The sequence below is a fragment of the Cavia porcellus genome, unplaced genomic scaffold (assembly GCF_034190915.1).
Source record: "Cavia porcellus strain 051 isolate PalLab524CR breed Dunkin Hartley unplaced genomic scaffold, mCavPor4.1 scaffold_15, whole genome shotgun sequence".
NCBI lineage: Eukaryota > Metazoa > Chordata > Mammalia > Rodentia > Caviidae > Cavia > Cavia porcellus.
Genome location: NW_026947498.1, coordinates 43,490,268 through 43,514,949, shown reverse-complemented (window position 1 = coordinate 43,514,949; position 24,682 = coordinate 43,490,268). Strand labels below are relative to the sequence as shown.

The following is a 24,682-nucleotide window of genomic DNA, read 5'->3' as shown; positions in this document are numbered from 1 at the left end:
AACCAGAATAAACTTACAAATAGTTTAGTTGCTGTGTTTGAGCTTCTAAACATTATACTATATTGTTGGTACCGAGACACTTTATATTTTAAGTATTTAAAAGAATTTTGGCCAAATTTAAATAATTTGGTTACCATACAATTAAGAGGGCCGTGGTTCTGAGGCCACAGGTGATATTCTAGAATGGGTCTGATGGAGTCTCCCTGACTTGCTTGCTGTGATGGTTAACATGGAGTATTTGAGGAGTTTAAGTATGGAGCTTCTTTGGCCGAGTTCACCTCTGTGTTTTACTCCTGAAAAGTCAACACATCTTGGGGAATGCCACTCATATATCATCTTTAGAAATTAAAATAAAATTAACACCAGAACTTGTCAAGCAGCCAAAAGAGTAAGCATCTAAATCATATGGCATCTAATGCAAGGTAATAATTGTTTTGATTTTTAAATATAATATTGAAAATGTTAGACTGGAATATTAATATTGAAAACTAATAAAAATATCATTCTTCATAATTAACATTCAATGAGCTTTAACTACATGAATGCTGGATACTCTGCCAAGTACTTTTATAAGAATATTAGAAAATAGGTGATATTTTATCCCCATTTTCCAGATAGGAAAAGTAAAACGTGAAATGGTAAACAGACTCACCTGAGACCTGATATTTAAGAAGTGACAGGTCATGATTTAAATCCAGGGTTAACTGGACATACACTAGAACTATTACCCAAAATTCCTTAATAGTTCTATTTGACTTATCTGTGAAACATCCTCCAATTTAAATTGCAAAAGTCAGTTTCTAACATGAAAATTTTCCTCTTCTTTCTGCTTATCTATACCTATTTTCTTCAAGGCCAGCATAAAGCCCTACTCTACAAAATTTTCATGAGTAGCCTAGTTTACAGAAACAATTACAGTTACAGTGACAGTTACCATTGAATGATTATGCATTGTGTCTGATTTCCTATTGAGTATTGCTCTCACTTTAGGAAGGAGGGACTCCTATTTTCATTCTCAGCTTTACTTTTTTGAGTATTTTTTAAAATCTGTCTTAGGTAGGTTTTGTAAGGACACAGACTATGCAATGGAGCTTTGTGAGTAGCAAATGTACTGGGCGGGGGTGACCTCAGCGTGGTTTTTTGAAGACTGAAGGCAATGGAAATGGAAGGGTGCGGCAGTTTAACCTCCATGTGATTGCTGCCAAGACCTCAGCAAGCCTTGGGGAGCTTTGGAGCAGACACGGCCCTTGAAAAGTGTTCTAAATTAAAGCAATGTGATTGGATCTTTGTACCTCACATTGACCAGTCTTGGATTCTGTCCAGAGATGGCATGAACATAACCCTGGTTTATATGGCTTTTTGGGAGCCCGGGGCTGTACCTGCAGCTATGAGCAAGTAGCATGCAGATTATGACCACCTCAGAGAACACATACTGCGTCTTAAAAGAAGGGTCTCAACCACACTCCACAGCTCTGACCCCTGACAGACTAGACATTTTGTGTGTTTATTGTCTTTCTCTTTCTTCTAGCATGTGAGCTGAAGAAGGGATTTTTGTCTGCTCTATATCCACAGCATATAGAACACCATTTAGTAAAAAGATCTCACAAATATTTGTTGAATAGATAAACACAAATGAATGAATACATTTCTAGATTCCCCAGGAGGAAACAAATTAATGAAATTGTCTTCTTTCGGTCCTAATTCCAGGACAGTAGGAAAGTTTGGATGCTATTCCAAAACAGCCTAGCCTGTCTTTAATTCCTTCACTAGAAATTTTCGATTTTTAAAGGAAGGGAAGATGACATAGCATATTTTCTTTATTTGACTGGTAGAATACTGAAGTCGGAAGAACTGAAACCTCATGGGCCCAGAGACGAAATCCCATGCGGTATAACCGAATGTTTCACCTTACCTTCACCACTGAACACACAGAACCACGAGTCCTAGGTGAAACACGTCCGTGGCAATCTGTGTGTACACTGGTCTTGGTATCTAACTTTGCTTTGCTAACTTAACACTTCTACCTCTATGGCCCAGGTAACTTAAGTCCCAGGGTTTCTGCAAATGACTGATTTTCTTAGAGGCTTGGCCATGGGATATCCGGCTTAGCTGCAATTTTTTCAGGAGGCTCTGTTGAGCAGATCATAACTCACTGTGTCTGGAAAGTCTGGAGACCGCATATGAACTGTCAAGGAGAGATATGCTGGCTTACATGCTATCAGAGAGCAGGCATGTGCTAGAATTTAAATTGGTAATTCACTAGATTTCAGCACCTTCACTAAGAGAACTCTTAAATATCAGATAGTCTCCAGAAAATATGAAAATCATGACAGCTATAGCATTGACAATAAAAAATAGATATTTTGAGGGTTTTATTTATTTTATTTTATAAATATCTATATCTTATAGATATTTTGAAAGAAGATAAAATGAAGGTGAGAAAATAATCAGATATGTTAGCAGTGGTACTAGAGGAGTCATCCAGTGGAAACTCACTCTGGCTGGCTTGTCTGCCTCCACAGCTAAGACAGATGGAAAAAAAAAATAGAAACCCAGGAAATCTTAGCCTTGGCAGCAAGATAAAGAGTAGCATGCCCTGGCCATCAGCATCATGCCTTGTATTTCTTATACTACAATCATCATTCCCACCACTATTTCCTCCTGACTTTGCCCTCACTGATGAAACCTACTTCTCTGTAGTATATATCGGAATCACATAAGGAGCTTATTAAAACAGGATTGAGTTCTACCCTCAGAGCTTTAGTAACTTGCTATAGTTTGAATATGATTTGTCTCCTCTGAAATTCACATTGCAACTTAATCTCTCAATGAGATGACCATGTAGGAGCTTTAAGAGGTTTGTCGTCATGAGTAGATTAATGGGTCAAAGTGAGACTACTATAAAAGAGAGTTTGGCTAAAGAGATCAGCACTATCTTTTGCGATCTGATGACCTGTGCTGTTTCAGGACACTGCTGGCAGGAAGGTTTGCATAAGATTTTGCCCCTTGATCTTGGACCAGAACCATGGCCAAAATAAATCCCTTTCCTTTGTAACTTATCTATTCTGTTATTAGCAACAGAAAATGGTCTAAAATGAAGATCTAGAATGAGACCTGAAATGTGCACTTCAAAGACACCCGCAGTTGTTTCCCAGGCCTTTGGTGTAGGGCCTGCACGTTGTAAACCATAGTTATGATGGAATTTTTTCATTGAAGAGCTGGTCTCTACATCCAGGAGAGAACAGAAGCTTCCCAATCCTCTCACACACCTCATGCTCACTCTCATCATTTTTATGGCCAACTTTTCCTTAATTTTAAGTTTTCTTTAGGGCGTCATTTCTTTTAAAAAGCTTGCCTTTAATAGGTTTGTTTGTATGTTCCTGTGCTCCGCTAATGCCACAATTATCCAATACTGTAACCCTGTTTAATTTTCTGAATTTCTCGCTAGCATTTGTGGAAGCTGTAAACAAGTTCACCCTTCATTTCTTTGAATCCTCAGTGCCTACTTTCATATCTGGCTCATTCATTAATATATTTTGTTTCAGAAAAAGGGTGAATTAATAACTTGAACAGCGAAGCGTTATTCTGCTGGTTTTAACTCCTATTACTTCTTCTCAAATGTCCTTACTTTCAATACATTACATTTAGGAACAAAAATATATCAGCTTTCCAAATAAATTGTTTTACTTCCAAGAGCAACAATTTATGTAACAATATTTACAACATTGCTAATTTCATTTCTTTATCTCAGTATGGCAATAGTTTCTACCAAGACAGAATATATGCTGCCAGTATGCTAAATTCAACAATATTGCCATACTTATTATTTTATAAAATCCTGAAATTTAAAAAACAACACTTAGTGTGCTTTCTCATTATGTTTTCAACAAATATATAACTAAAGTAAAAAATAAACCTATAGTGCAAGATTATTTTAAAATGAATGCTTATTTGCCAAAAGCCTAAAAAACATGAAATCCAGGATATTGTGAATTGGCTGTTGTTAGTGTATTAGCCTTGTTGCTTTTTTGCCTGTTTTTACACTGCAGTAATGCTCTCACATGAGTCATGTTTGGGTTTGTGCACACACAGCTAAAACTTTTAAAGTGCTCCTGTGACTTTGCCAAGAATTCTTGGATTTTAAAATTCACTGCAGTTTAAATTCACTGAACCACCATTTCCACTGAAAAAGTAAAGTGTAACACACATTTAGGTTGCTTCTTAATTCCTCACAGAAACTTTTGTAGAATTAGCTGGGTTTATTTTAGAAATAACTGTCCCTTCAGTGTTGGGATTTCATAGTGAGAGAAAGCCAAAATGGATGCCTTATTCAACTATATAACTTTAAAATTAAATAATGAAAAATGATTTTTTATTGTATAATGGTATTGTGCAAATTTAAAATTTGAAACTTTAAGTGTTTATGTAGGTATATAATATTTTATATTTTTATATTTTGTATAAAAACAGTTGTTTACTTGTCTTGGACATTTTGATAACTCATTTCATTCAACTAGATTTTTTTTTTCTGCTCTGAGAAATGGTGAATTAATAGGCATGGAGAACTCAGGTGGTAATAAAGCTCTACAAGAAAACAATGTGTGAGCTATGTCATCCTTTCAGTCTGTGACTTTCAAAAGACAACTTTGCTCCATATAATGTGTTTTTATCCTTTATTGCAGAATCATGTCCATACATCACCAGTATGCGTGACTCTACAGGTAGCTGGAAGTCTGTCCATGCAGAGTCACCTATGGAAAAACACAGCACTCTGTTCCCTTCGTGAACTTTGTACAGGATTAAGCCATAGATAAGGGTAAGGAACCAAAGATAGTTTGGAATCAAACCGATAGTTCTGGATAGGCTTCCAGATGAAATAGGTTTTCATCATTTTGCCCTTGATGCTGTTTTAACGAGTAAAATATGACATTAAAAAGGTACAAGTGATATAGCCTGGTATGGTGGCATACGCCTGCAACCCCATCACTCTTGGAGGCCGAGGGAAGATGACAAGTTAGAGCCCCGCCCTGGCAACTTCATGACTTAGAACTTGTCTCAAAATAGAAATAAAAGGAAAGGCTTATAGCTTACTGTGAAGCTTGAGTTCATTGCCCATTACCACAATCAAAACCACATAAACTAAGACAAAACAGCAACAGAAAGATAAATTAGTAGAACAAATTTCTGTTTTTGGAAGAACAGTCATAAATCTTAAAATTTGCACACAGAATATATTTTTTTCACTAAATTTGGAGCAGTTTAAGATGTTTTAGGAACATTTTTGGTCTGTAGGAGAATGCAATGTTTTAAAGTCAAATAGTGTCAAAGAATATTTAGAGCTAATGGGTAAACAAATCCATGTGAAATCAAGTTAAATTAAAATAAGTGCCGGGGAACGGCACAGGCAGAAACTTCACTAGTAAAATCCATATCATGATTGAGTGATAAAGTCCTTGTAGACTGAGACCACAAACATATGTACCTGTCCCTAGTATTAAGCACACTGCCTGCTATGAAATATGTATGCATGAAATAAACAAAGACTGAGATAATTAAAATATATGTGCAGAAGAAGAATAAATTCTAAGGCAAAGTAAAATGACTTTGTAGAACAGTTTGACTGCAGCTGATACTACTGTATCACTTACTTCATTGGAATTTGCTAAAGAACAATATACAAAGAGATACAGAAAAATGAAAAAGAAAGAAATAGCCTAATTTTGAAAAAAAAATTCTAGTTAAGACACAATAACTTATATACCAAATACTCATGTTTTGCTGTTATTGTCTAATAAAAAATCTTTTTTATTAAAATATATCCATTTCTGTTTGATACTTCCCTTTTAGATGTGAACTAAATTGTGACACTGCACTTCGAAATGCACATTTTATAACTTTAAAGTACCTGTTAATAGTCAATGATTTTCTTTCCAGTCCATTTAGCAAAGTTATGATCTTTAATATTTTTCATATTAAGGCCTTCAATCTGTCTCATGGTACATAAGTTCTCATTGCTTAAAATCCTTATTTGATCTAGGAAAAATTGAAACAATATCTTTTTTTTACAGATGCAATTTCTCTTAAAGGGGAATTTCTATTTTTTTATGTAAATAGTATCTCTTCATCAAGATTTTTATATAAAAATAAATCATATTAACTGCATAATTTTGCCCCTTAGGAACATTATAGTTGGCCTAGGGTGTGTGCACTAATACACCCATCTGCCTGAAAACATTTCATAGCTCTCTGCACTGTGTGCATAATGATTTATACATGGTTACATCTTCTGAAAATCTGTGTTTATATTCAATGACACACTAGTTTAAGGAGTATTATTAATTAAGAGATGGAAAAGAATTGGAGGCAAAGTAAAAAATAACCCTGTATAAAATTAGAAGGAAAGACCAATATAAATAAGCAAACTGAAAAGTGAGTAAGTAGAAAAGAATATTAGTCCCAGTCATGAACATTTGTGTGAAAAAGTTTTAAGTGCCTTAAAAATCCCCATTCCAACACTGACCACTTGTTGGAAAGAACTGTTAACTGTAAAAGTTGTGTGTTAGTAGCCAGAAAAAAAGGAGAATATATTTATTTGCTGTTTGCATTTTGTCCTCTGGGAAGTATATATTCATCTAACATGCCCATTTTTGAGTGAGGTCTCTAAATTTAAGGAGGGTCTAATTTTTGCTCAACTTTTAATATGTTCTAGATAAAAGTCCTTGGTCTAAGGGTCAACTTTTTGAAAAAATCAAAATTTTGTCTCACTTTGTGGGTTGTCTTTTAACTCTGTTGGTGATTTCTTTCGTTGTACAAAAGCTTCTTGATAAAATGAGGTCTTAGTATTTCATTCAAACATAGAGTGGGTGAAAGAGGAGAGGAAGGAAGTTATAAAAGGAAAAAGAATATAAGATGGTTATACTGCTAGCTTCTCATAGTTCATTCAAAAGAAAGATTTGTGCTAATATTGTTTGGAGAATTTTTACGCCCGTATCTTGTACTTTAAGTACTTTGAAGATAAACATGTACAGTGTATTATTACTATTCTCCAATTATTTTGTTATGAAATTTCATTTTATTTTTTCCATAAAATAAAAGAAAGAGAATAATGCTTGGGACATAATTAGATTTAACAAATACTATGTTCTTATGGATACTCATTGTTAAAAGTTACGCTAACTTCCTAAATAAAGCAGGGATTTCCTTTATAGCTTGGTGAAGGAGTACCTAAGTAGGGACCATCATTACTTCATAGGCCAGGCTATTTTATACTCACATGACCCAATTACAAGGCAATTACTCTGTTCCACTGATGTTTGCATTCACATAGTTATGGTATCAACACAGAAAGTTGATAACAGATTATTTCAAATTAAATACTTACATCCTAGCATTTGTCTTCCTCTGGGTAGACTTATAAATATGAAATCTGCCTCTTGCCTGATAACTAATTCCTTTTTGTTCCACCAGGGTCAGCTGGTTCTGCTTTGTGCTCCATCATTAATAATTATTCTAAACTTTCTGGCTGCTGTTAATAAAATGTAGCTAATTTCATTCTACGTAATTGAAGTAGTACATATTGCATTTCAACCAATAGACTGGATCAGGTTTAATAGAGTTTTTTAAAGGGGGAAATGTTCTAAAGTTTGCTTTTCCCAAAATATCACTGAATTTTAAAATGAATAACTATTTTATAATTAAAATTGTATATCTCATGTTTCTATTTGAGTGAAGCCAACTTCATCCAAAATAAAGTAAGCAACACTGCTCATTTGCAGCAAACGTTAGTTTCCTTGAGAACTAGTAGAGAAAATACTGTTCCATATTCTAACATATAAAGATGTATTTTCTGTATTTGATTAAATGCATCTGGGAACCTGTGTAAATGATATTTACCAATATAAATATACATGACCTATAGTACTTTTTTAGAATTTTAATTTTAATTTTAAAAAAGTAAAACAGAAGAAAAGGATAGAAATGATACAGAATTTCAAAAAAAGAAAAAAGTAACAAATTAACACTAATTAATATATTGCACATATTATCTTCCTAGTATAAAAAATAAATAACCTATAGGTCTTGATCTCAAAGATTTTACCACTTAGTAAAGAAGTAAGTTCTTGCACTATGCAAAGTCTTAGGGAATAAGTAGCTTTTGCTTGACTGATAAGAGAGATTTGTGAGCGTAACTGACAATTTTTATTGTGATAATTTTCTGAATAAATTTTCTGAATAATCCTATAGAAAATTATTGAAAAACTTTAAATCTGAAGAATATATGGAACATTTTGTGTATAAAGCATACAAATAACATCTTTTTCCTAAAGTATATGTTAACTTGAAAAAAAAAAGAAAAAGGAAAATGTCAACTTGGTTTACTTACATTTAGAGGAATATTTAAATATTTGTTAAGAAATTCACATTTTATTCAATTAAAAACCAACAATATAGGTTATCAAGACATTATTGTCCCTTAATTTGCAGGTATGTTTCCCACCTATAATTTACTAACATGAATAAAATTGTTCAAACATGAAACCATACTAAAATGATTACATTTTAAGGATGTTTTCAAAATCATTGTGATTAAATCCATGTGTTTATACAAACATATAATGCATAGGAATTTATTTTGAAATAACCTCTGTGATTTAGTAAGTTATAGCTTAGTATATTAATGTTCATCAGGATAATTTTGTGTGTCTGTGTGATATAAACCTAGTCAATTATGATGACTTGTGATAAATAATACATTTTAAAATGTTGACATGTAGTTTTTGTGCAACAAAACTGTGTTATACAGCCTAGAGGTGAAAATTAAAATTTACATTTTGCTAAAAGTTCAGTTAATAATTAATCCTTTCAGAGAAAAGGAATTTCTGCTTATGTGTTGGCAATGCATTTATTCTCTTGGTCACTGGGGAAATCATTAAAGAACAGAAGGTATGAATTTCTAATTATTACATATAAAATCCCAATTATCTTTAGAATTTGTCTATATGTTAGATTTTGCTGTGATAACTCACAAAATATTTTATAGTATTTAACCTAAAGGATCAAGCTAATTACATTGTAGTAAATTGTATTTTATTTTGGCTTTAAAAATGTATATATAAATTATTTTGTAACTCTAAAGTACATTTGAATATTAATTATTTGTATTTTGAATAAACAAACATCTGGTTTCATTATTCTTACATTGTTTTTCTTCCTTTTAAAAACTGTAGGCATAATTTTAACAGATTATTTTAAAATGATAAAATAGTTTTAAGCTATTAATAGGCTATGGAATATACTTTGTAAGGTTTCATGTTTTTGTCCTTTGAAAAGTCCAGAAATTAACAGTAAATATGGTAACAAAATTGAGGCAATTAAAGTTTTCTGTTATGCTGGGGGCAATGACCTATGCCTATAATCCCAGCACTCGAGAGGCTGAGACAAGACAATCATAGTGAATTTGAAGGCAGCCTGAATTATCTAAATCAAGGTCAGTCTGAATTACATAATAGAAGACCCAGTCACAAACACACATTTCTTGTTGTTATATCCCTAATGAACCAAAAGGAGCACACTTAGTGTACAGAGGGTACGTGTTTATAGTTTATACTCTGGGCATAGTATAAATTAATTATAATTTTGAGGAAAATTATATTAGCTTCCAATTAACACCTATGTTCTGTGTATTTTTCAGTAAAAGGTTAAATGGAATATATTCTTACATTTTTAGAATACTCATTATGCAGTTCATTTTAGTTTTCATCTTTAGACTATATAACACAGTTTTGTTGCACAAAAGCTACAGGTGTCAACATTGTAATATGTATTATTTATCAAAAGTCTGTCAGCAGATATCTGCTAGCAGATATAATATTTGACTATGCCCTACGTCTAGTGGGAGATTAAAGGACGCAAAAATACTAACATTAAAGCACAAAAGGAAAGAATTTTGTGACTATCTATGACTGAATCTCTCTTTCCCTATATACATAGGTGATGAGGTATTCTACAGAGCTAGGGAAAGGTAAATCTTATAGGTCAGGGAGACTGGATTAATACTGTAGGAGTAATAATAATGTTTCCATTAGTACAGTGTGACAGCACACAAATAACCAAGCCCCGGCGTGGTAAGAAGGATCATCATATGGTTCTTTGGATATCACTATGATTTAGAGTATAGGTAGGTAAGAACACTACGGTTTTGACAAAGAATTAGTTTATATTTTATGTTACTGTCTCATTGATTTTTAGACACTTAGAAATGAAGCAGACTCAAAAATTAGTGATAGGTGAAGAAAACTGAATTTTAAACTACTTCATTTTGTTTATTCCAAAAAATTTGAATCAGACTCAAATGAGAAGATTTAGTGTTTTCTCTTCAACTTACATCTCATCTTTTTGTGCTTATACCAAAAATTCAGTTAATTAATTGGAATAATACAGTTGACATTACAAAAGTGCAGGAAAAACTTGAATAACAAAAGCTATGAAAACCCAAGCACAAGCTAGTAGAGTGTGAATGGAAAAAGTCTGATGATGCCTGAAATGGGGATTCATATCATCATATTCCTAAATTTATAGTAAACCTGCCTATATCCTAGCATAACATTATTCATTGAAATTTTCTTCTAGATCTATATCTCATACTTTAAAAATGCAATTTAAAGCTAACCAGATTGAAAAATGATCCTTTAAATGATTTTTCCTTAGGCTGTAAATTGACTTAGGAAGCATTCTATATACCCAAACTTCAGGTATATGCTAATACAACTTTCAAATTCTTCTTAGTCATTTTGTCTTTTCAACTTCCTAACAAAAGTTGTTTTCATGATACTCACAAATCAATAAACCAGAACATAATTTCACCTCTTCTGCTGCTATTTTCAGGTGGTTCAGGGGTTCTTATTTTGTACCTGCGCTTACTAGTTATCAGGTTTTTGGTCAAGCAACTGAAGTTTCTAAATGGAAGCTTGACCTTATTGGAAATAAAGGAGATAATGAATGCAAACTATTCATCATGAGTCTTGCACATTTTACTAGTCAAACTCCTCATTAACTAAATCCTCCAGTGTCTTTTCAGTAACTTCAGGATATGCACTCGTACCTCAACATGGCAAAAAGAGCATCATAAATGTGGTCCCTGAGTATCTCTCCACCTTTGCCTGCGACCACTTTACCTTTCATGCCTCCTCACTGCAGCCATACCAAATTGCCCACGCTTTAGAATTTTTTTATGCGTCTTGGGCCATAGCGTCTTTGCTGTTCCCTCGTTATTCTGGATTTCTCATTCTCCAGAAGCCTTACATAAGCCATTGGTGATGAATTTGGGCCCCTTCTCTTTATTCTCTTTTATATATCTTTATGATGGTATATGTCAACAACCTACTATTGTAAATAATCATCATTTTCTTTCCACAAATCTAGGTTGTAAATTACATGAAAATGAAATCTAAAGCCCTTATTACTTGTAATATTTGGGCCTCATAAAGACTATGGTACATTTTAAGTGACCTATAGATTTTTGTTGACTGAATAAATATTGTACTGAGTCATTAGTCAGTATGGATGTTTCAGCCAAGGAGGGAGGCCTGCTTCTAAATAACACCTGAGAGAATTCTTGTCCTCAAATTATGACATTTATTTATTTTTGGTATTGGGGATTGAACTCACAATCTCGCATTTGCCAAGCAGGCACTTAGGCCACTGAGCTAAATCCCTGACCCAAAATTATGACTTTTAAATGTGTCAACAGTTATGGTTGAAATCAAATTAGATTTTTAATATTGCAAACAGAATTTATTTTTATTAAATTAGATTTCCTTCCATAAAGGAAATGACCCAAATGACCTATTTAGATTTACTGCAATGAGTTTATCTGGGGGTACATTTCTAACTTAATAATGCAATATTTTAAAAAGTCAGACTTTTAAAAGTGAGGTGTATTTCTCCATCCATGAAGCAGAGTAAGAAAACGAAGAACATGTTAACATTTTCAGGCTCTTCTATAAATTTCTGGTAACTAATAATATATTTTAAAATAAACAATTTAATCCTTAAACACAGCTTGCAAAATACTGATTTGTCTCTTATTCCAAGCTCTCTTTGGACCTTACTTTTCACTTAGGTTATGTTTTGGTATCTGGTTAGGGAAAACAATCAGCAGAGCATTGTAAGGAGACTCCCTTGGACAGTGTTATAAAGATTTTAGTGTGGATTTGATTTTTGTGATCATTACACTTTACTCCCAATAATTTAAATCCTCACTTGAGAGGTCATTAATTCTTAGCAAGATAGTAATGACTATACTGCTCTTAAATTTAATTCAGGTCACAAGCATTCATTTGAGTCATTAGTTTACTCTTTCCCTAAATTATGTTTCTTCTTACTTAAACAGGTCATGACTAATGCATTTTTTAAATTTGAGCTAGAAAAAAATTTTTTTTAGTACTTTTTTAGGATTTTTTTTTAAATTGAACTCAGGACCTTGTTCTTGCCAGGCAGTCACAGTACCACTGAGCTATGTCTCTGGACCACATGTTTTTTTAAAGATATAATTGTAATAAAGAAATATGTTTTGGTCAGTTTCTTCACCAGTGTAACGACAACAATAACAACAACAAAATTTTGTTACAGAATTTGTAATCTAAGAAGTGTCCTGGCTAGGAAAGAATAAATTGGAGAAAGTGTAGCCTATTTGATGGTCTTATGATTGGTACATTGTAATAACAGGACTGAGACAGGTGATCGAGTACTTAATATACTTGGTCATACAAGGAGATAGCTTTCACTTTCAAACTTCAGCTTAGAGTTCTAACCAGCTGTATGAATTCGAACAAATTGCTTAACTTTTTAGTTTTCTTATAAGGAAAATTAGGAAAATAATACATGTCTAGATGGATGCTGGAATCTGACTGGGACAATTCATATAAAATAGTTCAAAAAGTAGTGCAAATTATTTCAGGTATTTATTAAGTACTCAATAAATGCTAACGATTATTACCTATAAGAAATTATTACAATAAATTTGCATATCCTGAATTATTGCATCAGTGTTACATTTGAGTGATGAAAATTTATTGTTTCCATTCAGTTGTCAGAAAGGGTAACCTATCTTATCCTAACAAATGTAGCAGAAAAATGTATTATTAAGAACCAAAAACAATTCAAAGGCAGAACTGGACTTGGAATGGGTAAGAAATTTTAAAAACTGTGTTACCTGATATTGGAACATCTCACTCTATTTGCTATTTTGGCTTTAAGTATGTTGAAGCTATAACATTAATGTTTCTAATTAAGCCTATATATCTATATTTAAACTTATAATGTGCATTTCGGTGGAGTGCGTCTTGACCATTGTTTTTATTGATCTGAGACAAGTCCAAACTACACAATTTAGAACTAATTGCTGAAATTATTTGTTCATGGCTTTACTCTTTCCCAAATTAAATTAGAATTATATTGTGATTCCTAGAGTCATGATCAAAATTATCCATTGAGATTATCTGTGAAATAGTGTGAGTGATGAGTTATGCATAAAGGGACATATTTGGGCCATGGTGTGATTGTGGTAGGGAATTTATTTTGGAAAAACATTTAATGATAGCACGAAAACATTAACTGAAATGATTGCATAAGTATTTAATGAGCTGAATGCCATTTGGAAAAGCTATTAGAAATTTGGAAAACCTGGCTTAAAATATCAGGTCAAATTGGAATAGTTCTAAGTTATATCTTACTTTATATTCTGGTGTAAAACTTACTTTCATCTCCTGTTTCAAATTCAAACTTCTGACTGTAGCCACTGTATCCTGTTGCGGTCCTCACTCGGATGTGAAATATGTACGTGGTGGCTGGCTTGAGACCCGTGATGATGACACTAGGGGCCTTGGACCTTGTGGAGGAATAGGTGAGCTGCTCATGCTCCTGGGGGACAGAAAAGAGGAGAAAGGAAATGAAGCCAACTATGTAATCCTACCTTTTCCGAGAGACATTCCAAAGTTAAACTGAGGAATTATGCTCTGAATATCAAAGCTATTCATTGAAAAGAAGTATAAGTATGTCTTTACATAGTTTAGCATTTAATTGTTTATCATTGCAATCTATATGATATGATCCTGGTTTAGAAATTTGTTAGAGAAGATGATTATTCTTATGTAAACTACACTTCTATTCTTGGAGATTTGTATGGTGTGATCAAAAATTTGGTGAACACTTAAAATTATTATAGTAAAAGACACACTGCCATTAATCCTTCTCAAAATACTCCCTCTCATTTGCCTGTCCTTGCAGTTCTGGAAGTCTTTTTTTTTTGTGTGTCATCAATTACATTATTATGGCTGCCTGCGTGTCCTGTATCAATTCCAAAATTTGCTATTTGTGGTCATTGTGATTTCTGGGAGAAGTGCAAGTCCTATGGTGCCAGATCTGGTGGATGAAGACACAATTTAATGATCTTACGGCCTACCCTCTTGGGGAGCAGCTGGCAGCAGCATTTACTGTATTATTTAAGCATAGTTTCTATAAATAGTCATGAAAAAGAACTTCCAGAAATGCTTCAGAAAGTGGCAAAACTATAGGATAAGTGTGTTCAAAGTGCGACGGAGTGTTTAAAGGGAATTCATGGCAATGTGTCCTTTACTGAATAAAAAGCCTTAAGAATTTGAACATTTGTTATATATTCTAATCACACCTCATAGATTTCTGTCCAACTCTAGGGAATAGTGGCGGCATGAGGGCACACTGACACAGAATGGCAGCTACATCTTGAGCAAAATGGGCACAGTGGGTCAGACCACACCAGCAGAGTGCAGGGAGCAAAGTCGGGAGAATCAAGTACCCGCTACTCACTTCTACCCGCAGGTAGTGCCAAAATGCCGGCGCTATCCGTGGGTAGTCCTGTGGGTGAAAGAAAAAATAAATTAATTGCTTTAAAGTTTGAAATCTTTTATCCTGAAATGAAGTACGTTGATCTTGACGTGAGTGGTTCCCCCAGTAGGAATAACAAAGTTGAGTCCATTTTTAGAAATAAAATGATGTAAGTTTTTCCTTGATGGAGAACTGACTCCTCTCTAGATAGCATAGCTGTTTTTTTTTTTTTACAAGTTACATAGTGATTGTAAGATAGATTTTGATATAATATGCCCAAGAAAGCACTGAAGACCCTGGACGGCATGAGAGACGTGCTGCACCTACAAAATGAGATGTAGGCCTGAGCTTTAGTTCCTGGACTCCTAACAATATATTGATTGCCAGACCACTTCCTTTCACTAAGGTAAGCAGATCTGGGATCTGCCAGGTATTCTGAGGGATCTAGTAAGCTGGGGTCATTCATGTGGGCTTGACATCCACCTTAGAACAGAATAACTCAGTATTCCATACTGAAAAAGAAGAAAATGCTGATGGTGGGAATAAATTAAATTTAATGCAGATTTTATAATATCATATTATCATCAATTTCTTTATATGGGTATCTGAAAAAAATTATGGGGCTCGAGAATGTCCAATATGGAAATTTGCAATTTGAGATGTGCTCAAAATAAGACTTTTTCAGTGCCAACATAATGTCACATGTGGAAAATTTCACAATGTCTCACATGATTTGTCAATCAGAACTGTGGTACACGAAAAATATTTTATGAAATCACCTTCAGCCTATGTGCATAAGGTGCATGTGAAACTTCAATGCATTTTGTGTTTAGGCTTGGATCATATTCCCAAAGTACCTCATATATATCTGCAAATATTTCATACTCCTAAAGAATTCTAAAACTGGAAAAAATTTCTGATCCCAAGGATTTCGCCCAAGAGATAGTAATTCTATATTTTTATGAAAAGCCCTTCTAGATTCACAGGTCCTTAATCTAATTTCTATTGTTACCTTCATAAATTGAATGATAAAAATTTTCAGGAATAGAGATAACTTTCAAACTCACTAATCAAATCATTCATTTGATGCTTAAATTATATTTAATATTCACATCAAGATTTCAGGAGACATCAGAAGGGGGAAGGAGATTTAAAAATTATACACACACACACACACACACACACACACATACACACACACAGCAAATAACTATCCACCTAGCATAAAATTTAAGGAAATAAAGTTTATCCGTCATTGATGGCTATAATCATTCTATAAGAGTTGAAAGTAGGAAATCACTAATATAAAAGCCTTATAATTGAGGAAGTTACATGGTCATGTTATGGGTGAGTTGTTTATAGAAAACTAGAATATGCTATAATTTTCTAGTAGAAATTTACAAATACGGAGTTTTCAGTCTCATATATAAGAAAAGACCATTCCATCTTTCAAAGACTTTTCTTAGCATAAGAATTATGCTGTATTTTGAGTGCTGTTTTCAATATGAAATGAGAGAGGAATTGTTAAATAATGAAAAAAGAACTAAGTAGTATCCCCAGAGAATAAAGTATAGATTCAAGTGTTTATTCTTAAAATGGCACCATAATAATGAATAATTACAGTGTTTTTTGTTTTACTAAAACATAGCTAAAAAGTCTTTTAAAAGAAAATGCAGAGGAAATAAAGAACACTTAATAGGAAGACTTTCACTTTTTCTGCTCTTATATGCACAACTGTCTTCACAGCTACATCCCTGGAATAAAAATCCTCAAGCAGTATGCTTGTTTAAATGGTTCCTCAGCCCGACTCACTCAACAACATGACAGCTGCTGCCAGGTCATACATCTTGCTACTAGCTAGCCTGTCATGGAAGAAGGCTCAGAAAGAAATAGTCTGGAGTTCCTTGCACAGTACGATAGCAGCACCTGGTCCTCCTAATATTTTTAAGTTCTTGGAAAACCAAGTACGCTTTTATCCACACAAGTATAGGACACTATTATCCCAGAACTTTAACTAATTGCCTTTCCGCTGACACATCAACTCCAACTCAAAGTACCTGTCAGTAGGTAGAGACCACTCTTCACACAGAGTTTTCTAGACCTTTTCATTCACCCTGGCAGACTGAATTCTGAATATATTTGAACAGAGTATGTGCACATGTTTTTTTGGAGTTTGTATCATGAGTTTGCATTATAATGGAACATCTATTTGTATGATACAGGTTTTAATCAAATTTCCCCATCACTGGGATGAGATACATGACACTTGAAACTTAAAGGAGAGTTTATGGGCTCATGGTTTGCAGTAAAATAAGTCTCACATTGACTGGCTTCAAAGCAGAAATAGCATAGTAGAAGGGACTGCTAATGAACAGCTCCTCACCCTATGCCACTAGGAAGCCAGAAACAAGAAAGAGACAAGGACATACCTTTCCAGAACACATCTGTTCAGACCACACCCTAGGGCCTGACTCACCTTCCGCAGCCCTTACCTTCTATCAACACATGCGGTCACTGAACTTATCAATTGATGAGTTCACTGATGTGTATAGGATTCCCAAGGCCCAATCACCTTCCAAACACATGAGACCTTTGGGGAACATTTTAGATCTAAAAAACACTCTTTCAACACTGGTCCCCAATAATACTCCTGTTCATCTTATTATGCAGAATGTACTTAGTCCAGTTTTAAGAGTCACCAATCTTAACAGTTCCAGCATGTCTGAAAACTCTATATCCAAAATCTCCTCTGAGACTCAAGCCAATTTCTGACTACATTTGTGGAAAAGTATCATTTAACATAATATGGCCACAATTTACTACAGTCAACTCTTGATTATCCCACATAATCCAAAATAGGAGATAACAAAAATCACTTTGAATATAGGATGATTTTTGATATATATTTCATCCAATGCATGTCTTGTTTCACCAAAAATTAAAATTAAGTGAATTCTCTAAAGATTAAATGTTGAACAATAGAAGGTGATGGCATTCCTGATGATCAAGGAATATTGATATGAAATTAAACACACATAACTGATTTTCAAGAAACAAACAACCTGGAAATAATTAAATTTGTAAAACAGTAATTATATTTATTGCCAGGTAATGACAAGATTAGTAAAAGTGATCTTTAATGTGTTGCTATGTGAGTACCAACAGGTGAGATCTGTAGATTCCTATTTGGAGTCAGTGTCAGTTATGAAAATTGAGATGGCGAGATTTGTTTCAGATGGTCAGATGAAGTAAAATAATGTGTAGAATTTTTTCACAGGCACCAGAACTCTTGTAATATAACATTATTACTTGATTTTAGGAGCAATTATCAATAGGATAGTACATTTAATCCAGCAACAATAGGTTTATGCTTTAAAGTAACATTACAGTTTCTATGGAGGACCTTTAAAATTTTTGTAGGTATTTCACTTCTCTTTATTCTTTATATTCACATTGCTAAGACAGTACGTCTATACCTACTATCATATTACAGGCTCTTATGATACATTATTCAAATGATTGCATGAAGAAATTAGTAAATTGATTGCTCTGTATACTGAGGTTTTAAATTCTTAAATATTATTATAACAATTTCATAATTAGTTCATATAAATTAATGATCATTAAAATGAGAAATGAAAAATGTGGTTATCTGTTATTATAATACTTTCATAATCCAGATGCAATAATATTTTGCCATATATTCCATTTGTTTTCTTAAGAGTAGTATGGAAAACATCCAAGATTTTATTGGCCAAAAAGCATTTCACAAAACGTCATGCTTTAGAAACACCCTGAAATTTGTGCTAAAATATCTTTACTACATATTCTTAGTATTTATTCAGTTTTAGCTTCCCCATCTGTCTTCCTCTAACCTGCCTTCACATCGGCAGGATATTGGTGTTTCTTCTGTGCACTACCACTCCATACACACTTTTAAAGCTGTTCGAGTAAAAATGAAACATTGAACACTGAATAATTATCCGTAAAGAAACTTACTTCATTCTAGAATTCCTTAATATTTCCAAAAAGTATGTTATAGGCTAATAATAATTTTAATTTTGTCATTTTTAAGTTTTAGATAGTTTACGAGAATTTTTAAGTCATGTATAAATTCAGTGATAAGAATCTCTTATATAAATAAAGCAGGAAATACCAATTGCAGAGAACACATGAGCATAAAAAAGTTCATGTTTATCAAATTATTGGAGATAAAATTATTTTATTTAAAAGGGATAAAATTAAAAGTAAAATTATATTCAATATAATAATATTTGAGAAATGTAGTAAATTTAAACTAAATATTTTCAGAAAAATTTAGAAATTTCTACCGATTGTGGTAATTTATGACTGTAAAATATCTACATAAAAGCTAAGTTAAGGCAATTTTATTATAAAAATTAGCATTTGTTAGCAATAAAAGTCATTGAGAGGAAAAAAATCATTAAGTACCTATGAAAATATAAATGGACCTATGTTGATTCCTGCAAGTTAAATGGTATTGCAAATGTCAAATTGAACATTTTTGAAGTAAAATTACTATAGCAACATGGTCAAACAGAGTGGTTCTTTTATTAATTTTACAAAACTGTAGGATGTGAATTTCTAAAGCAGTATATCTAGAGGAAATAATATTTCTAAAGCAAATAAATTTTTCTTTTTTAAATTTATAATATGAATTAGATTATAGGATAAATAAGATAAAACACAGCAAAAAGATTCTTTTTTTTTTTTTAATCAGAACTTGAATTCATGACTTCACACTTGCCAGACAGGCACTGTACCTGAAAAGTTCTTTGAAAATTAATAGTGTAAATGCAGGTGAGCTGATTTCCAATTATGACTTAGTTGTTTTGTTTTCTGACAGATTCAAGTAAAATAATAAGCAAAGTAAAGTTAGTGTGATGTAACCAGAGTGGGGGAGAATGCCAGTACAATGAGAAAATATTTGGTAGAAAAACCTTAGCAACCAATAGTATTGTTTGTAAATACAGGTAAAGTCTTAAGCCTTCCAAATCAGCTATAAGAAATCTCCACATATGAACTACCTTTTACATTGAAATCAGATATTCATTTAAGAATGCAAGCATGAGAATTCCTGTCTCGTTTAAAACAGGGAGAAACTACTTTTTGAAGATTTATTTTTCATTATTATCCTTCCTATTTAAATGTCTTTTGTTGCTATAGTGAAACTAAAAAAATTGCTTTTGAGATTTAACTAGTATATGATGACAAAACAAAGGTATGCATTGAAATTGAGTTACAAAGTTACAAATTATAAATCAAACTTCAAGTAACACAGGTTTTGCTCTCCCAAAATGAGATTTTAAACTTTATTTTGATGTGCCATGGTGTTGACTTGAGAAGTGTCCTTTTATGCTCTAAATAAGACAATATTTTCAGGCAATGATCTTTTAATTTTATCAGAGGACATTACCTGTGCATCAAATGAACAGCTCGAGATTTGAAATAATAGAATAAAACAAAGAGATTCATCAAAATATTGTAAATGTCAACTGAAGATCCCATTACTGAGAAAATATAATACTGACAGCCTACTGAATACGACTTTACAGAATTTTCTAGTCGCAATGAGGGTGCCTGAAACTAAAGAAATGTTTAAATATATAAATGCCTACACATACTTTTAAATGTAAGTGGAATAATTCAAAGCAAAGCAAGCTCATTTCCTAGAAACATTATGGTAGTCTGCATTATTAACAAACATTGAACATTTTTACTCATATACATCAACTAGTTTGAAATCATATTAGAAGGAAAAAAATCACTGTAATTAAATAATATAGAAATTTAGGATAAAATTTAATCAAACCACTATAAGTAAGTCTCTGTTCTTCAGTAGTCATACAAGTTGCTCATTTTAAATGGTGAGGATTAGGCTGCTAAATAATGGATGCCTTTTCCTTGGATATGCAGAAATCTTATTTTAACATTTGGATAATGTGATTTACATAACTTATTTCTTATAAATATATTGGTAGAACACAATGTACAGATTTAAAGAACTTGAAAATATTTGTAAGAGTTTCTTATCTGCTCAGCATTTTTTTACTTTTCACTTGTTCTTTTGATTTACTCATATGAATTAATTTTATATGATTAACTTTTAGAAAATGTTCACCCTATAATATTTCCAATATAGAATTATTTAAACACATTTTGAATTTTATAATGTTATATATAGTCCAAGATAATAAAGTTGCTTTGACTAATCAATGAAAATTTTTCTTTTAATTAGTACAAATGAGAATTATGGCAAATAATGTAGCATTACGATGGTTTAAAATAAACTAGCATGGCAAAATAAAGATGGTTGCAAATTCAGATACTCTTGTCTCACTGAAAATGTCAGTTTATATCCCTTTCATTTAAATCTGGTCTAGCTAGTGACTGATTTGCCCAATAGAGTAGAACAGAAGTGATGAGCTGTCAGCTCCTGATCCAGCTCTAAGAAAATTCATTTTCACATTTTTCTTGATGCACTGTGCTGTAATCTAAGAAATACAATTAGCATGAAGCTGAAAAGCTACGAGAAAACCCAACATAGCCCTATGGAGAAGTTTTGGAGAGCGATTTGAAGGAGGCAATGTAGGAAAAAATGGAGAAAGTGCAGAGGGGAGGGTAGGAGGAGAGAGGGAGAGAAAGGAAAACATGGCTACTTCCTACATGTTGCAGCCTCCAGCACATTTTCTATCTCACCTGCTATCTTAGGTTGTAGGGCAGAGATTAGCTGCTTCTCCTGCCTTATTCAATATTTGATTTACAGTTTTATGCAATATAACATTAACAAATTATCTGTACCTGTGGGCATTACCTCTTGACTACTATTAGTACAGGTCTCGTTGGTACAACAGAATAATTCTTGAATATTGCAAGTTTTAGGAGCCAAAGAGGGATAATACCTCTATTTGCCATATTGAAGAGTGACAGTGAAGAAGGAACCTTGGCTCCTGTTCTAATCAACAGTTGAAGTCTGCTGCAGGATTATATGATGGATGTTTTAACATATAACGTTGTTAAAAATGATAATTATCATGCATCGTTAACAAGATAGGAAATTATCAAGGAATTATGGACAACAGAAGTTGTAATAGCTACATACATTCAGGTACGACTAAATTAGTTAGGACAGAATTATTTAATCCATCCACCTGCTGTGGTTTATAAAAAAATCACAAGAATAAAGGGACATATGGAAATAATGATTGCACTGATTGCCTTTTTAAAATGCCCTTGTGTGAAATGGAAGGATCCAACACAAGTTCTAGCAGCAATTTGCCTTTTCCAACTGAAACTTAGCCAAAACAATTAATTTGTATTGCATTCAACCATGAAAAACTGCAGAATACCTCTTCAGTTAAAATTTTACATTTTGCCTATTATAGATTTAAGATTGTCTATTACTGAAAGTGTAAGAAAATGTTAATTCCAATTCCAATATTTTTTCAATGGTTTTGCAGAACAGTTGATATTTCTTATAGTACCCTAGTCATGAATATCTAATTAAAATTTACACACATGGACTATTAAAATTTTAGAACATACACAAGTTCAGATAACAAAATTTCAAGATTAAAATCTAAACAGACCTACAGTGTAAACATTTACCAAGTTAAAAACAATAAGGAGAAATATTTTTAAAATATCAGAACTTATACTAATCAAACATTTCTAAGATTTTCCATTGACATACTTAAGTAAATACACATCCTTTAGCCTTGTTTTTATTTCCCTTAAAAATTAGATCAGTATGTATTCTACAAGGTCATTGCAAATAGTAAAACAGCCAAATTCTGCAGCAACATAAATGTTTTTGTGAGCAGCAGGTGTATTCTTAGAAAGACTGTAAAGCTATTAACAGCTCAGTAAGGAGTACATAATTATAGGTTGTTAACTCAGCCTCCCTTACAAGAGTCCTGAGGAAGGACATTTTGAAACCATTAAGACAAATGCATTTTAAAGAGCATCTGATATAAATGCTTTATGAAGAAAGAGTCATTTAAATTTTATCTCATTCAACTAATGAATTTAATATTTTGAATTTGATCATCCAAAAGGATTATTTTACTATTTTTAATAAAAATAAAATCTTACAAGTTTGAAACTAAGTAGAATTCAGTCGTAAGTACTTGAAAATGAATTCTTACATTATGTTTTACAGGTTCTAGGGTTTGAGGTTTGTTACTACAAAAAATGACATGATCTAGCATATATGTGCCATTTAGGAATTTATTAAGTCTATTTCAATGAATGACTAAATGACTTCTTAGAATATTTTATATGATATTACATTTTAGTTTTGGTCACTTTCAAAAATGATTTGTAAGTTGATTTCCATGAGATCAACTCCAGATATCTGATTAAAAGTGAGGGACTAGTTTTATTGTTTTTTTGGAACTATTTTCTTCTATACTTGCTGTACTCAGTAAATCATGCAAAATTTTCTTTTAGATTTAAAAAGAATAAATGGCAAAAATGTTCTAGTTATAGGTCATTTTTGTGGTATAGGACATCCCAGGTACTCAGTGAGATGTATCTACTGCTAAGGTTTGGGTTAGCATCCCTCAGAGATCCCTGCACAGGGGCTTGTCTCCAAGGGGCTGGCAGCAGTACTAGAAGGTGCTCCAAGCTCCACCCTAGTTGAAGTTCCTTAAATCACTGGTAGTATACCAGAAAGAGGAATGGTGGTATACTGGTGTCTTCCCCCTCTCTGTGTGTGTCCTGACTCTTGATATAAACAGTTTATTCTGAGGAAGAGTCCCTTCCACTGACATGTGGCATCCTCATCAGAAGAACAAATCACTGGGGCTGCCTGAGCTTGAACTGGAACCTCTGAAGCGAAGCAAAGCCTTTTTTGCATAAGTTAATTGCCCTTCATAGGAATATGAAGCTAATATACCTTTTTTTTTCAAGAGTTTGAATACTAATTTGTTATAATTGGTTCTTTTACTTAGATATAAAACCACACATTTAAAATTCATAAAAACAATGCAATGTACCTACTGTAATAATTTTTGTTTCTTAGATTCCTTAATTCATATTTAAGCTTCATTTATATAAACAAAACTACATAGAAGAGCAAAATTATTTAGTAAAAAATTTACATTGGAACTCAAGATTAATTTTCCATTACATTCATTCTAAAGGTAAACCACAAAAATTCACAAGAAAAGAGAATATGCATAATTTCAAAATGATGTATTTCTCCCATAAAGTAGTGAATGAGATAAAACACTGATTTATGCTTGTGCAATGTCATCATTCGCCAGTAATAAATTTTGGGATAAAATGGAAATTCTCAAAAAGTTTCATATTGAACATTTTTTCTGAGGAATATGAAATATTAAACAAGTTTATGATAGTGCATGTTTAACTTCTGGGGAGTAGAATCCAAAAACCATATCCAAAGTGTAGATATAAGGAAAACATCTGTGCCAGTCAGGGGTGCGAGAGTATCCATGCACGGCACTGAGCACTTGTAATCTCAATACTTAGGCAGGCTAAAGCAGGATAATCGTGAGTTTGATCCCAGCCTGGGTAACATAACAAATTAGCAAGACTCCGTGTGTGTGTGTAGGTGCATGGAAAAGGTTGCAGATGTACCTCAGTGTGAAGTTTCTGTGTTCAATCACCGGTGTCACAAATATATGTTTTTTAAGATGTTCAAGAGTAGGCATAAAGTGATTTCAGACTACAATGCTGGTAAAGTGAGAAAGAGAAAGTTAGGAAACAGTGTTAAGGAGAAAATGCCTCAAATGGCAGTGCAACTCGGAGAATATCTTGACCAGGTATTTTGGAG

General features: G+C 32.8%; 1 protein-coding gene across 10 annotated transcripts in view; it reads right to left on the bottom strand.

Annotated features, from left to right (window-relative positions):
* Epha6 (EPH receptor A6) overlaps positions 1–24,682 on the bottom strand; it is an 806,211-nt gene that overhangs the window by 278,004 nt on the left and 503,525 nt on the right. For 6 of the 10 annotated variants that reach the window (XM_063224791.1, XM_063224793.1, XM_063224796.1 and 3 more), the window contains 2 exons: positions 14,845–14,892; positions 13,758–13,920 (listed from right to left, as the gene is read on the bottom strand). In XM_063224791.1, coding sequence (XP_063080861.1) covers positions 13,758–13,920; positions 14,845–14,892 — 211 coding nt within the window. Of the gene's footprint in view, positions 1–13,757; positions 13,921–14,844; positions 14,893–24,682 lie in introns of those variants that run through there. The other 4 variants (XM_063224792.1, XM_063224801.1, XM_063224798.1 and 1 more) reach the window with 2 other exon arrangements.